Source organism: Hyla sarda, chromosome 13 (assembly GCF_029499605.1).
Source record: "Hyla sarda isolate aHylSar1 chromosome 13, aHylSar1.hap1, whole genome shotgun sequence".
In the NCBI taxonomy this organism is placed as follows: domain Eukaryota; kingdom Metazoa; phylum Chordata; class Amphibia; order Anura; family Hylidae; genus Hyla; species Hyla sarda.
The window spans coordinates 14,273,909-14,290,558 of record NC_079201.1 but is presented as its reverse complement, the minus strand read 5'-3'; the positions used below and the strand labels follow the sequence as shown (position 1 = coordinate 14,290,558).

The 16,650-nt window shown below is 50.9% G+C and overlaps 2 protein-coding genes across 5 annotated transcripts in view; one reads left to right on the top strand and one right to left on the bottom strand.

Annotated features, from left to right (window-relative positions):
- LOC130297684 (protein-glutamine gamma-glutamyltransferase E-like) overlaps positions 1-16,650 on the bottom strand; it is a 229,414-nt gene that overhangs the window by 205,324 nt on the left and 7,440 nt on the right. Inside the window, exon 1 of one of the 4 annotated variants that reach the window (XM_056550405.1) lies at positions 7,711-7,845. The exons of the other annotated variants lie outside the window; for them this stretch is intronic. The gene's annotated coding sequence lies outside the window, so the exon portion shown is untranslated. Of the gene's footprint in view, positions 1-7,710; positions 7,846-16,650 lie in introns of those variants that run through there. 4 annotated transcript variants of the gene reach the window in all.
- LOC130297687 (protein-glutamine gamma-glutamyltransferase E-like) overlaps positions 1-16,650 on the top strand; it is a 42,609-nt gene that overhangs the window by 24,265 nt on the left and 1,694 nt on the right. The window contains exons 10-11 of the mRNA XM_056550428.1: positions 12,880-13,037; positions 14,730-14,863. Of these exons, the coding sequence (XP_056406403.1) occupies positions 12,880-13,037; positions 14,730-14,863 (292 nt within the window). The remainder of the gene's footprint in view (positions 1-12,879; positions 13,038-14,729; positions 14,864-16,650) is intronic.

The window sequence follows — 16,650 nt, the reverse complement described above, 5'->3', positions numbered from 1 at the left end:
TGCACGTGTACACTCAATACTAAAAACATACATAATTCTTGTACATACATACATAATTCTTGTAATTCTTGCACATAAATGTATAAAATGCTAAAGGTGTTTAGTAGGTAACTCAACAGGAGACAAACCGGCTTCTCCGTGGGTAGTATTATTGTTGTCGCCCATCGCTAGCACCTGTCTCAATAAAAATAATAGGGAGGATTCCCCTTAAAATAGTACTTGCACATATAGTACTCTAGATTACTAACTTAAATGTACTACCTCAAGTTTCTCTAGTACATACATCAAAATAAATATCTCACTTAAGAAAACACTTAGGAATTGTAGCATATTGATACCCAATTCCTGCCACTGCTAGGTACACTTCTTATTCTCTTCCATTGCGTGTGTGATATGCTCTGCCTGGCCAGTAGGTGCTCTTGCTAATACAGAATTAAACACCTAATTCTAAGAATAACCTAGTTAGGTTGTTTTGAAAGTGCTCTAGGGGTAAAGTAGCGTGTAGCCGATAGACCCTAGCAGCCACCCTTACTGTGACCTAGCTTCCGGCTAGCCAGTATAACCTTATGTGTACTTACAGGTAACTTATTGTTGGCGAATAAAATGTGTGAGATAATAAAAATGTCTAGTCAGCTTGACGCTAAAAGTATATAGACCTGAACTAATGTCTAGATAGTCTCGTGTACAGAGAGTTATATAAATGTTTAGTTTAGCCTCCAAGAATGTGTAGAGAGCTAATAAAAGTGTCTTAGGAGCTAGCAACTATATGTCAGATAGCTACCTAATTGTCTAGTAAGCTTAGAATGTATAGTAAGTTTAATGAAAATGTCTAAGAAGCTAGAAACTAAAGGATATATAGCATTCATGTCTAGATAGCACCAATGTCTAGATAGATTTCTAATTGTCTAGTCCAGATACTAGTAAGAGTATCAGAGAATGTAAATGTGTTTAAAGGGTAGCTCCCACCATCCTATTTTTTTTTTTCTGTCCCTGCCTATTGCGCATCTATCCCTAACCCCCTCCCTGCTTTAAATTTTTATTTTTACTATATTAAAAATGCTTTTTGTCTGCCTGGCAGTGTGCTCACTACCAGGCAGACTTCCCCAGCAGGCACCACGGCACTGATGCCTGCTGGGGGGGACTTCCGCCCTTAGTTCATCTACACAGGGTGCCTCCAGCTGTTTCATCACTACAACTCCCAGCTTGCCCTGACATCTATTGGCTGTCAGGGCATGCTGGGAGTTGTTGTATTATCTACACAGCTGGAGGCACCCTGTGTAGATAAACTATTAGTTACATGCGGCGCTAGCCCATCCCCCCCCCCATGCCTCATTTCCTCCATCACAACACCCCCCCCCCCCCCCCAATTACACTTACTGCAGAGTCCGGCAGCGGGCATGCAGGGACAGCGGCGGCGGCGACGAGGCGGCGGTGTGAGGTGGTTGTTTGCGCCCTCGTAGATCCATGCGTCCGCTCCTCCCCCAGCTCTCCGAAGATTTCCGAAGCTAGAGCTGGGGGAGGGCAGAGCAAAGGGAGGGAGGAGGTTTACACCCCCTCCCTCATCTCCCCTCCCTGAGCTTGGCTGGATGCAGATCTCTACGGCAGAGGACATAGATCGCCACAGCAGGTCCCCTCCCTCATCTCCCCTCCCTGAGGACGTAAATCTCCACGGCAGGTCCAACCACCTCACAGCGGCGAAGGCGGCGGCGATGTGCGGGAGGAGTGGCCTCCCAGCCAGTGGCCGGGGAGCCAATGCGCTCGCTCTCTGCCTGTCTGATTGACAGGATGGGAGCGAGCACAGGCTGAATGAAAAAGGACCGATGCCCGGCCGCATCGGTCCTTTTTCAGGCGTGACGTCACGCCAGGCTGCAGCCGGCCACTAGGAGGGAGACCCCTAGTGGCCGGTTTTCAAATGTAAATTAAACTATTTTAATTTAAAAAAAAAATAATACAAGTATATTAGAGATATGTTGTAGTACATAAGTACTACAACAGATCAAAAAATAAAGTTGGTGACAGTGCCCATTTAATGTTTACTTAGGATGTATAGCAAAGTTATAGATCATCCTGTCCGAGGCCTAGTCCCTCTGTCTTAGGGGACAGGCGTCGAGGTTGACTTATCTTAAGTAAGGGGGTTTGTGGTGTCCCGGTACCGTATCTTATCTGGTACCTGTGTATATGGGCAGGGCCGGACTGGGGCTAAAAACCAGCCCTGGAAAAATTGTCTTACCAGCCCCACAGCATTGTGTCATTGTAGCAGTCACTGGCTGCAGGAAAGGGACAGGGAAGCTTGGCATTTGATTTGCCATGCCTCTATAAGAGAACTATGCTGTGGCTGTGCCCTGAAGTCAAAGGGGTGCAGCCTCAACATACAAGACAGTAATGTAGTATTAACGCTATGTAAAATCCACTTGGGGAAAACAGTAAAAAAATTAATAAATAAAAAAAAGCAACCCTCTCTTTTTTGCACTATCGCCAGAATCACGGAACTCAGTTCCCAGTGCTCATTCAATTACAGTCCGAAGCAATGTCCAGCCTCAGGCACTGATTGGATGGCTGGCCATGTGACGTCACGTCACCTAACCAAAAGTGCCAGATTCCAGGAACAGAATTCTGTCATTTCAGTGGCAGTGTAAAAGCGAGGAATTTTAGAGAGGTTTTTTTTTTTTTTTTTTACTGTCCCCCCTCCCGTAGTAGATATTGCATAGGGTTAAAATACCGTGGGAAGCATAACACTGGTGCAGGCATTGCGACATTGAGAAATAGTTTGAAAATGCTACCAGAATACAGGTAAATAGTCACAGGGGCGGGTCCTGCCCAGCTGGCTTGATTGACACGTCTCTCTTGTCAGTGTATAGGGAGACCCTGGAAGACAGTGGTCAGCACTACAAAATCCAACACTAAACCTTTCCCCGACTTCCTGCATACAGACTGTGTGCTCAATCCCAATAGTTTATAGCAGTAAGCATAACAGTCTCACAGTAGAACATTATTGGAAGCACTCACCAATCAACTGGGCAACATTTCCTTTGCACAGGCTTTGATAAATCTCCCCTAGGTCTCGAAACTGTGAGCTGTTAGGTGTTCCAACTACGGTCTGTGCATGCTGGAAGTTGTCATTTTGCTGGGAGTTTTAGTTTAGCAACAGCTGGGGATCCACAGTTTGGAGACCACTGATACAGGGAGAGATGCGTCACCTGCCCTGCTGAGACCCGCCCCGAGGACTAATCAGCGGTTCCGGTGGCATTTACAAACTAAGATTCCTTTGAATGACTGAGTGTCCTGGGATCGTGATGCCTGCACCAGTTTTATTCTGCCCGCTGTTTGGGTAACATAAAACTGATAACAGGTTCCTCTTACCTGTAGTTTTAAATATAAAAATTATAGTTATTTAGAAATAATGAATAAACAACTTAAACTGCAAAAAAAAAAAAAAGAGAACCAAAGTGCCCCTCCCTTACAAAGTAGTAACAGCAGGTCTCCTCTTCCCAGAACCTACCTCTTACCCCTCATTACAGGTCCCCCCTCATTACAGGTCCCCCCATCTCCAGCCACCCACATCAAAGGTCCCCCCCCGTCTCCAGCCCCCTACATCAAAGGCATCCCCTCTTCTGCCCCCCACATCACAGGTATCCCCTTTCCAGCCCCCAATATCACAGGTCCCCCCTCTTCAGCCTACACATAAATGGTCTCCCCTCTCCCCCAGCACCCACCAACATTACAGCCCCCCTCCTTGCAGCCCCCCCACATCACAGGTCCCCCCTTTGCAGCCCCCCACATCACAGGTCCCCCTTTGCAGCCCCCCACATCACAGGTCCCCCTCTGCAGCCCCTAACATCACAGGTCCCCCTTTGCAACCCCCCACATCACAGGTCCCCCTCTGCAGCCCCTAACATCACAGGTCTCCCCCTCTACAGCCCCTAATAGGCTGGCTGCTCCCCCCCCCCCCCCCCCAAATCATGAACATGATTTAGGGGGGGAGAGCAGAACAGCGCTGGTGGGTCACATGATTTTGTGGGGGGAGTAGAACAGCGCTGGAGGGTCACATGATTTGGTGGGGGGAGTAGAACAGCGCTGGTGGGTCACATGATTTGGTGGGGGGAGTAGAACAGAGCTGGTGGGTCACATATGATTAGTTCCCCGATGTGGGGACAGTGCTGCGCTGGGCTGATAATTCAACCGGTATTGTGGTATGGGGAAAAATTAATATCGTGCAGCCCAAAAATATCGGCATTCGGTATGAACCGGTATACCGCCCAGCCCTAGCCCCTAACATCACAGGTCTCCCCCTCTGCAGCCCCTAACATCACAGGATCACAGGTCTCCCCCTCTGCAGCCCCTAACATCACAGGATCACAGGTCTCCCCCTCTACAGCCCCCCCATCACAGGTCTCCCCCTCTACAGCCCCCCCCCATCACAGGTCTCCCCCTTACCAGACCCCCACACACCACATAGCAGGACTCCCCCTTACCAGACCCCCCCCCCACACACACACACACACACCACATAACAGGACTCCCCCTTACCAGACCCCCCCCCACACACACACACACACCACATAACAGGACTCCCCCTTACCAGACCCCCCCCCCCCCCCCCCACACACACACCACATAACAGGAGACCCCCCCACACACACACACACCACATAACAGGTCTCCCCCCTTACCAGACCCCCCCCCCCACACACACACCACATAACAGGTCTCCCCCTTACCAGTCCCCCCCCCACACACACACACACCACATAACAGGTCTCCCCTTTACCAGACCCCCCCCCACACACAAACACACACACACACCACATAACAGGTCTCCCCCTTACCAGTCCCCCCCACACACACACACACACCACATAACAGGTCTCCCCCTTACCAGACCCCCCCCACACACACACCACATAACAGGTCTCCCCCTTACCAGTCCCCCCCCCACACACACACCACATAACAGGTCTCCCCCTTACCAGACCCCCCACACACACACACACCACATAACAGGTCTCCCCCTTACCAGACCCCCCACACACACACACCACATAACAGGTCTCCCCCTTACCAGACCCCCCCCCCACACACACCACATAACAGGTCTCCCCCTTACCAGACCCCCCCCTACACACACCACATAACAGGTCTCCCCCTTACCAGACCCCCCCCCCCCCACACACACACACCACATAACAGGTCTCCCCCTTACCAGGCCCCCCCGCCCCCACACACACACACACAACAGATCTCCCCCTTACCAGACCCCCCCCCCCCCCCACACACCACATAACAGGTCTCCCCCTTACCAGACCCCCCACACACACACACACACCACATAACAGGTCTCCCCCCTTACCAGACCCCCCCACACACACACACCACATAACAGGTCTCCCCCTTACCAGACCCCCCCCCCCACACACACCACATAACAGGTCTCCCCCTTACCAGACCCCCCCCCCCCACACACACACACCACATAACTGGTCTCCCCCTTACCAGACCCCCCCCCCACACACACCACATAACAGGTCTCCCCCTTACCAGACCCCCCCCCCCCCACACACACACACCACATAACAGGTCTCCCCCCTACCAGACCCCCCCCCCCCACACACACACACACACACACACACACCACATAACAGGTCTCCCCCTTACCAGACCCCCCCCCCACACACCACATAACAGGTCTCCCCCTACCAGACCCCCCCACACACACACACACACACCACATAACAGGTCTCCCCCTTACCGTTACCAGACCCCCCCCCCCCACACACACACACACCACATAACCGGTCTCCCCCTTACCAGACCCCCCCCCACACACACACACCACATAACAGGTCTCCCCCTTACCAGACCCCCCCCCACACACACACCACATAACAGGTCTCCCCCTTACCAGACCCCCCCCACACACACACACACCACATAACAGGTCTCCCCCTTACCAGACCCCCCCCCCCACACACACACACACCACATAACAGGTCTCCCCCTGACCAGACCCCCCCACACACACACACACCACATAACAGGTCTCCCCCTTACCAGACCCCCCCCCCACACACACACCACATAACAGGTCTCCCCCTTACCAGACCCCCCCACACACACACACACACCACATAACTGGTCTCCCCCTTACCAGACCCCCCCCCCACACACACACACACCACATAACTGGTCTCCCCCTTACCAGACCCCCCCCCCCACACACACACACCACATAACAGGTCTCCCCCTACCAGACCCCCCCCCCCCACACACACACACACCACATAACAGGTCTCCCCCTTACCGTTACCAGACCCCCCCCCCCCCACACACACACCACATAACAGGTCTCCCCCTTACCCTTACCAGCCCCCCACACACACACCACATAACCGGTCTCCCCCTTACCAGACCCCCCCCCCCCCCACACACACACCACATAACAGGTCTCCCCCTTACCAGACCCCCCCCCCACACACACCACATAACAGGTCTCCCCCTTACCAGACCCCCCCACACACACACACACCACATAACAGGTCTCCCCCTTACCAGACCCCCCACACACACACACCACATAACAGATCTCCCCCTTACCACACCCCCCCCCCACACACACACACCACATAACAGGTCTCCCCCTTAACAGACCCCCCCCACACACACACCACATAACAGGTCTCCCCCTTACCAGACCCCCCCCCCCCACACACACACCACATAACAGGTCTCCCCCTTACCAGACCCCCCCCCCCACACACACACCACATAACAGGTCTCCCCCTTACCAGACCCCCCCCCCCACACACACACACCACATAACAGGTCTCCCCCTTACCAGACCCCCCCCCACACACACACCACATAACAGGTCTCCCCCTTACCAGACCCCCCCCCCCCACACACACACACACCACATAACAGGTCTCCCCCTTACCAGACCCCCCCCCCCACACACACACCACATAACAGGTCTCCCCCTTACCAGACCCCCCCCACACACACACACCACATAACAGGTCTCCCCCTTACCAGACCCCCCCACACACACCACATAACAGGTCTCCCCCTTACCAGACCCCCCCACACACACACCACATAACAGGTCTCCCCCTTACCAGACCCCCCCCCCACACACACCACATAACAGGTCTCCCCCTTACCAGACCCCCCCCCCCACACACACCACATAACAGGTCTCCCCGTTACCAGACCCCCCCCCCCCCACACACACCACCTAACAGGTCTCCCCTTTACCAGACCCCCCCCCCCCCATAACAGGTCTCCCCCTTACCAGACCCCCCCCCCCACACACACACACACACCACATAACAGGTCTCCCCCTTACCAGCCCCCCCCCCCCCCACACACACACACACCACATAACAGGTCTCCCCCTTACCAGCCCCCCCCCACACACACACCACCTAACAGGTCTCCCCTTTACCAGACCCCCCCCCCATAACAGGTCTCCCCCTTACCAGACCCCCCCCCACACACACACCACATAACAGGTCTCCCCCTTACCAGACCCCCCCCCCCACACACACACACACCACATAACAGGTCTCCCCCTTACCAGCCCCCCCCCCCCACACACACACCACATAACAGGTCTCCCCCTACCAGACCCCCCCTCACACACCACATAACAGGACTCCCCCCCCCCCCCTTTCCCTTACATAGTAATAACATTCGGTTCCCTTTTCCTCTCACCAGTGTAGTAGATCTTCCCCTGAGCAGCTGCAGTCACTGTGGGGACAGGAGGAGGGGGCCAGGAGGAGGCAGAGGAGTAGAGGGGGGTGTCCTGTCTGTACAGCTCCCAGTACAGACTCTATACCCCAGACCTCCGGACCTCCTCACTGTATCAGCTGTCAGGAGCAGTGAGGAGGTAGAGAGTAGAGGGGGTGTCCTGTCTGTACAGCTCCCAGTACAGACTCTATACCCCAGACCTCCGGACCTCCTCACTGTATCAGCTGTCAGGAGCAGTGAGGAGGTAGAGAGTAGAGGGGGTGTCCTGTCTGTACAGCTCCCAGTACAGACTCTATACCCCAGACCTCCGGACCTCCTCACTGTATCAGCTGTCAGGATCAGTGAGGAGGTAGAGAGTAGAGGGGGTGTCCTGTCTGTACAGCTCCCAGTACAGACTCTATACCCCAGACCTCCGGACCTCCTCACTGTATCAGCTGTCAGGATCACTGAGGAGGTAGAGAGTAGAGGGGGTGTCCTGTCTGTACAGCTCCCATTACAGACTCTATACCCCAGACCTCCAGACCTCCTCACTGTATCAGCTGTCAGGATCAGTGAGGAGGTAGAGAGTAGAGGGGGTGTCCTGTCTGTACAGCTCCCATTACAGACTCTATACCCCAGACCTCCGGACCTCCTCACTGTATCAGCTGTCAGGATCAGTGAGGAGGTAGAGAGTAGAGGGGGGTGTCCTGTCTGTACAGCTCCCAGTACAGACTCTATACCCCAGACCTCCAGACCTCCTCACTGTATCAGCTGTCAGGATCAGTGAGGAGGTAGAGAGTAGAGGGGGTGTCCTGTCTGTACAGCTCCCAGTACAGACTCTATACCCCAGACCTCCAGACCTCCTCACTGTATCAGCTGTCAGGATCAGTGAGGAGGTAGAGAGTAGAGGGGGTGTCCTGTCTGTACAGCTCCCATTACAGACTCTGTACCCCAGACCTCCGGACCTCCTCACTGTATCAGCTGTCAGGAGCAGTGAAGAGGTAGAGAGTAGAGGGGGGGTGTCCTGTCTGTACAGCTCCCAGTACAGACTCTATACCCCAGACCTCCGGACCTCCTCACTGTATCAGCTGTCAGGAGCAGTGAGGAGGTAGAGAGTAGAGGGGGTGTCCTGTCTGTACAGCTCCCAGTACAGACTCTATACCCCAGACCTCCGGACCTCCTCACTGTGTCAGCTGTCAGGAGCAGTGAGGAGGCAGAGAGTAGAGGGGGTGTCCTGTCTGTACAGCTCCCAGTACAGACTCTATACCCCAGACCTCCGGACCTCCTCACTGTGTCAGCTGTCAGGATCAGTGAGGAGGTAGAGAGTAGAGGGGAGTGTTCTGTCTGTACAGCTCCCAGTACAGACTCTGTACCCCAGACCTCCGGACCTCCTCACTGTATCAGCTGTCAGGATCAGTGAGGAGGTAGAGAGTAGAGGGGGGTGTCCTGTCTGTACAGCTCCCATTACAGACTCTATACCCCAGACCTCCGGACCTCCTCACTGTGTCAGCTGTCAGGATCAGTGAGGAGGTAGAGAGTAGAGGGGGGTGTCCTGTCTGTACAGCTCCCAGTACAGACTCTATACCCCAGACCTCCGGACCTCCTCACTGTATCAGCTGTCAGGATCAGTGAGGAGGTAGAGAGTAGAGGGGGTGTCCTGTCTGTACAGCTCCCAGTACAGACTCTATACCCCAGACCTCCGGACCTCCTCACTGTATCAGCTGTCAGGAGCAGTGAGGAGGTAGAGAGTAGAGGGGGTGTCCTGTCTGTCCAGCTCCCATTACAGACTCTATACCCCAGACCTCCGGACCTCCTCACTGTGTCAGCTGTCAGGATCAGTGAGGAGGTAGAGAGTAGAGGGGGTGTCCTGTCTGTACAGCTCCCAGTACAGACTCTATACCCCAGACCTCCGGACCTCCTCACTGTATCAGCTGTCAGGATCAGTGAGGAGGTAGAGAGTAGAGGGGAGTGTCCTGTCTGTACAGCTCCCATTACAGACTCTATACCCCAGACCTCCAGACCTCCTCACTGTATCAGCTGTCAGGATCAGTGAGGAGGTAGAGAGTAGAGGGGAGTGTCCTGTCTGTACAGCTCCCAGTACAGACTCTATACCCCAGACCTCCGGACCTCCTCACTGTATCAGCTGTCAGGATCAGTGAGGAGGTAGAGAGTAGAGGGGGTGTCCTGTCTGTACAGCTCCCAGTACAGACTCTATACCCCAGACCTCCGGACCTCCTCACTGTATCAGCTGTCAGGATCAGTGAGGAGGTAGAGAGTAGAGGGGGTGTCCTGTCTGTACAGCTCCCAGTACAGACTCTATACCCCAGACCTCCGGACCTCCTCACTGTGTCAGCTGTCAGGATCAGTGAGGAGGTAGAGAGTAGAGGGGAGTGTCCTGTCTGTACAGCTCCCAGTACAGACTCTATACCCCAGACCTCCGGACCTCCTCACTGTGTCAGCTGTCAGGATCAGTGAGGAGGTAGAGAGTAGAGGGGAGTGTCCTGTCTGTACAGCTCCCAGTACAGACTCTATACCCCAGACCTCCGGACCTCCTCACTGTATCAGCTGTCAGGAGCAGTGAGGAGGTAGAGAGTAGAGGGGGGTGTCCTGTCTGTACAGCTCCCAGTACAGACTCTATACCCCAGACCTCCGGACCTCCTCACTGTATCAGCTGTCAGGAGCAGTGAGGAGGTAGAGAGTAGAGGGGGTGTCCTGTCTGTACAGCTCCCAGTACAGACTCTATACCCCAGACCTCCGGACCTCCTCACTGTGTCAGCTGTCAGGAGCAGTGAGGAGGCAGAGAGTAGAGGGGGTGTCCTGTCTGTACAGCTCCCATTACAGACTCTATACCCCAGACCTCCGGACCTCCTCACTGTGTCAGCTGTCAGGATCAGTGAGGAGGTAGAGAGTAGAGGGGGGTGTCCTGTCTGTACAGCTCCCAGTACAGACTCTATACCCCAGACCTCCGGACCTCCTCACTGTATCAGCTGTCAGGATCAGTGAGGAGGTAGAGAGTAGAGGGGGTGTCCTGTCTGTACAGCTCCCAGTACAGACTCTATACCCCAGACCTCCGGACCTCCTCACTGTATCAGCTGTCAGGAGCAGTGAGGAGGTAGAGAGTAGAGGGGGTGTCCTGTCTGTCCAGCTCCCATTACAGACTCTATACCCCAGACCTCCGGACCTCCTCACTGTGTCAGCTGTCAGGATCAGTGAGGAGGTAGAGAGTAGAGGGGGTGTCCTGTCTGTACAGCTCCCAGTACAGACTCTATACCCCAGACCTCCGGACCTCCTCACTGTATCAGCTGTCAGGATCAGTGAGGAGGTAGAGAGTAGAGGGGAGTGTCCTGTCTGTACAGCTCCCATTACAGACTCTATACCCCAGACCTCCAGACCTCCTCACTGTATCAGCTGTCAGGATCAGTGAGGAGGTAGAGAGTAGAGGGGAGTGTCCTGTCTGTACAGCTCCCAGTACAGACTCTATACCCCAGACCTCCGGACCTCCTCACTGTATCAGCTGTCAGGATCAGTGAGGAGGCAGAGAGTAGAGGGGGTGTCCTGTCTGTACAGCTCCCAGTACAGACTCTATACCCCAGACCTCCGGACCTCCTCACTGTATCAGCTGTCAGGATCAGTGAGGAGGTAGAGAGTAGAGGGGGTGTCCTGTCTGTACAGCTCCCAGTACAGACTCTATACCCCAGACCTCCGGACCTCCTCACTGTGTCAGCTGTCAGGATCAGTGAGGAGGTAGAGAGTAGAGGGGAGTGTCCTGTCTGTACAGCTCCCAGTACAGACTCTATACCCCAGACCTCCGGACCTCCTCACTGTGTCAGCTGTCAGGAGCCTCAGACCTGTGTGTGATGCTGCAGCTGCGGAGCTCACAGGTCCTGACACTGCTGACAGACTGACAGGGACTCAGGCAGCCTGCGCTCCAGACACTACTGGGAATATTCCCGCTATCCCACTAAGCCAGTCCGGCCCTGTATATGGGTCCCTTTAGCCAGAGTCCCTAGGACGTCGGGGTCCCCATTGTCTAGTTCACCCCTGGTCACCTCTCATCCAGATAGTTATTGCACTCATAGCTTACTTAGGAAGCATGTAAGTATTGTATTCATGCCTATATATATAGTTAATTACCTGTCCATGGCGTAGCAGGACCGGCGGGTCACGTGGTTAGGAGAACTCTATGGTATTTCTGCTTGAGGACCTTTGGAGGTCCTTGTGACGTAGTCAATCCCAGCACACTGTGTAACAGTGAATGACAGATGGTCGGACCAATCGGATTCGCCCCGCCCCCTGCCCATATAAGGGAGCGGCGGCCATTGTTCTCTTTCTTGTTACCGGGCTGTCAAACGAGAAGGATCTGCGCAGCTGTTTATCGCAGTGAGTTAGGCCTGAGCCTTGCGGCAACGGCTGATATATTCAGGATCGCGAGTGTATCAATCCCTAAGCACTCTGCAGGATCCCCGGACCTTATCTATCCCCTAAATCCGGACGGATCTGCAATAACTATCCTAAATTTATTTCAAGGTCTGCAACAATTGTCAGTCATTGAGGTATATGGAGACTGTTTGATTGAGACTGTTACTACTCTGTGGATGTACCACAAGCTGTTAAGTAAAGCTTATGCAAGTTCAGATTCAACTACCTTGTGGACCTTCAGTCTTTATTCTTATGCACCTATCGTTAGTGGGAAGGGGGCGGCGATAGGCCGGAGAATCATCTCAGCATACTAGCCCTCAGCCTGGCATCACGAACTATAGGGTTAACATTAACCCCTCAATTACCGAAACAATACTCCCACTACCAATACCCCCCAAGGGCTACCACAAAACCAATATAGTTGTATGATTCATTTAATTGTTATAATATGGACCAACTAGAAAAAACTAGAAACGATAGCATTACGCAGCACTGTGAAACCGTAACCACCTGACTACAAAACAGCAACAGGGTTCCACCTTATGGCTATGAGTGGTATTGCAACCAATTGCATCTATACCAATGTCTCCCAACCAGTATGCCTTCGGCTGTCCGGGCATGCTGGTAGTTGTAGTTTCGCAACAGCTGGAGGCACACCGGTTGGAAAACACTGAACTATAATACCTGAATTAGTCTGCAAAACCCCTATAACCACTGCCTCTTTGTCTATTACAGAGAAAACGCTCTCCCTGAGTATACCTTCTTCAGATTACGAATACGAATTGACAAGCCATCATCTTATGGAAGTCGTCGCTTTATGCGAATTGAAAAATGGAAAGAAAATGCTCATCCGTAAAGTTGTTTTTATTGAGAGGCCTCATCTGGAAATCCAGGTAAGAACCAAAGACGGTGGCAATGAGAATTAAAGAAGTTATGATGGGACTGGAACCTTAAAGGGGTACTCCGGTGGAAAAAAAAAAAATTTTAATCAACTGGTGCCAGAAAGTTAAACAGATTTGTAAATTACTTCTATTAAAAAAATCTTTACCCTTCCAGTACTTATTAGCAGCTGTATGCTACAGAGGAAATTCTTTTCTTTTTGAATTTATTTTTTTGTCTTGTCCACGGTGCTCTCTGCTGACACCTCTGTCCGTGTCAGGAACTGTCCAGAGCAGGAGAAAATCCCCATAGCAAACCTATGCTGCTCTGGACAGTTCCTGACACGGACAGAGGTGTCAGCAGAGAGCACTGTGGTCAAGACAAAAAAGAAATTCAAAAAGAAAAGAATTTCCTCTGTAGCATAGAGCTGATAAGTGCTGGAAGGGTAAAGATTTTTTCATAGAAGTAATGTACAAATATGCTTAACTTTGTGGCACCAGTTCATTTAAAAAAAAAATGTTTTTCCACCAGAGTTCCCCTTTAAAGGGGTACTCTGCCGAAAGGATAGGGGAAAATATGTCTGATCGCGGGAGTCCGCTGCTCTCTTGCAGCACCTGGTGTTCTAAGCAAACGCCAGGTTCATGTGGCAGTGGTCGTGATGTCACGGCCCGCCCCCCCGTGACGTCACTTTATACCCCTCCATTCATGTCTATGGGAGGGTGGGGGGGGTGTCACCAACACGCCCCCTCCCATAGACATGTATGGAGGGGGCGTGGCCTGGTGGTGCTATGAGCATTTGAAATATATCTAAGAAGAAGCAGCACCTGATGTACAAGAGGGTATTTTTGGCCTTCAAATCTTCGCTGCAAGTATGTACAAGAGTAGGGACACCTGTCGAAAGATAGTAGTCCCTTCTCCTGCACAGTACACTGGGAAGTACACTAGTGTACAGGAGCAAGAACAAAAACAAATCCCAAAAGAATTACAAAAAAGTTCTTTTGACGAACCGGTCTTCATCTGTAAGCAGCGGGGACACCCCGCCAAACCCCCCCCCCCCCCACCCCCACCCCCCCGCGCGCAATCTCTGGGCAGCGGTCCAGAACATGGAAGCTTCCGCTTTTGTGACATCACGCCACGCCTCCTCCATTCATGTCTATGGGAGGGGGCGTGACGGCTGTAGTCGCCAGTCATGCTGCCCGGAGCGGAGTTCACTCAGTGTACAGATGACTGAGTTGCCGAGCCAGAGATCGCTGGGGTCCTCCGCAATCGAACACAATAAGATGTTTTTTGGCGGAGTACCTCTTTAAAGGAGTTGTCCCACCATTAGAACTTGTATAAGTGTCTGACTGTGATGTCCAAAAGAGGACCGTCTCTCTCTTATGAATGTTCCGGCCTACTCCTAGTCTCGGCTGTGACGGCCTGTTCAGCCAATGACCGGCTACTGTTGTTTCCCGCGTCAATCTGTAAGTGGCGGAACGAGCCGTGACTGCGGAGATGAGTATGTCCCTGTGGATAGGGGATTAGTTCCTATCACTGAAGTACCCTTGGGCACACTTGTCTGGGCATGCTGGGAGTTGTAGTTTTATAACCACTGAAGGCACCCTGGTTGGGAAACACTGGTGTAACACATGGCCAAATCAAAACTTAATTAAAAAAAATGTCACTAAAATTCTCGAATTAATGTATTACAAAATTATCTTTCACAGATCTACGGCTCCGCAATTGTAAACTTGCCATTGGAGGTGGAGGTTATATATGCAAACCCCTTATCTAAAGTGCTAAAAGATGCGATGTTAGTCTTTGGTGGAAGCGGCCTGGTCGAGAGAACGCTAAGGAAAAAGTAAGTTATTGTTGGTGATATACTAAATATATATATATATTTTATATATATAGTTTTTTTTCTTTATTATTTATGTGTATGTGTGTATATATATATATATATATATATATATATATATATAAAGGATAAAGCATTTTAAAATTTATACCTAAAGTTTCAGGCTTTATAAAAAAAGAGAATTATAAAAAATAAAAATGATTTTATATATATATTTTTTTCTTTATTATTTATGTGTTTTATATATATATTTACAGATATATATATATATATATATATATATATATATATATAACACATAATTAATAAAGAAAAAATATATATTTAAAAAATTATATATATATATATATATATATATATATATATATAACCATTTTAATTATATATTATAATTTTGTTTTATAATTATTATTTTTTTTTTTTATAAAGCCTGAAACTTTAGGTATAAATCGATTTATCCACACTCTTTCATCATTTCTCCTAAAAAGGAAAGTTAACCATCTGTAGTCAGCAGTTTTGGGATAGGGGATAAGATGTCTGATTGTGGGGATCCCGCTACTGAGGCCCCTGGCCGACATGCCCCTCCCATAGACATAAATGGAGGGGGCGTGAGGTGAAGTCATGACGGGGCGTGGCCGTGACGTCACGATCACGGCCTCCGGCTCCCAGCGTTGTGTACAAAATGTTCAGATCGCTGGAGCACCAGAGTACCCCTTTAAGGCTTTAACCTGTTGGGGGCGGAGGGCGTACCTGTATGCCCTCAGCCTGTTCCTTGTCTATAACCCGGGGCCGGCCCGGCCTCTAGCAATGGCCAGGACCTGTGGTTAATAGCGCGCGGCACTGATCGCGTTGCCGCGCGCTATTAACCCTTTAGATGTGGCGTTCAAAGTTGAAGTAAAAGTAAACCATTGCCATTTAGGTCAGGGGACTGTTTGGGATCACCGCGGTGAAATCGCAGCATGCCGAACAGCTTACAGGACACCTGGAGGGTCCCTACCTTCCTCCTCGCTGTCCGATCGCCGAATGACTGCTCAGTGCCTGAGATCCAGGAATGAGCAGTCAAGCAGCAGAATCATCGATCAGTGGTTTCCTATGAGAAACCAGTGATCAATGTAAAAGATCAGTGATTGCAGTGTTATAGGTCCCTATGGGATAACAATGATCAGTGTGTGCAGTGTTATAGGTCCCTATGGGATAACAATGATCAGTGTGTGCAGTGTTATAGGTCCCTATGGGATAACAATGATCAGTGTGTGCAGTGTTATAGGTCCCTATGGGAGCTATAACATTGCAAAAAAAAAAAGTGGAAAAAAAAGTCAATAAAGCTTATTTACGGCAACCCCTTCCCTAATAAAAGTTTGAATCACCTCCTTTTCCCATAAAAAAAAAACTGTGTAAATAAAAATAATCATATGTGGTATCGCCGCGTGCGGAAATGTCTGAATTATAAAAATATATTGTTAATTAAACCGCATGGTCAATGGCGTATGCGCAAAAAAATTCCAAAGTCCAAAATAGCGTCTTTTTGGTCACTTTTTATATCTTGAATTTTCTTCAATTTTGTCGCACAACAATTTTTATTTCCGTTTCGCTGTAAATTTTTGGGTAAAATGACTGATGTCATCACAAAGTAAAATTGGTGGCGCAAAAAATAAGCCATCATATGGATTTTTAGGTGCAAAATTGAAAGGGTTATGATTTTTAAAAGGTAAGGAGGAAAAAACGAAAATGCAAAAACCGAAAAACCCTCCGTCCCCAAGGTGTTAAAATCAGGATAGACTTGCAGGGAG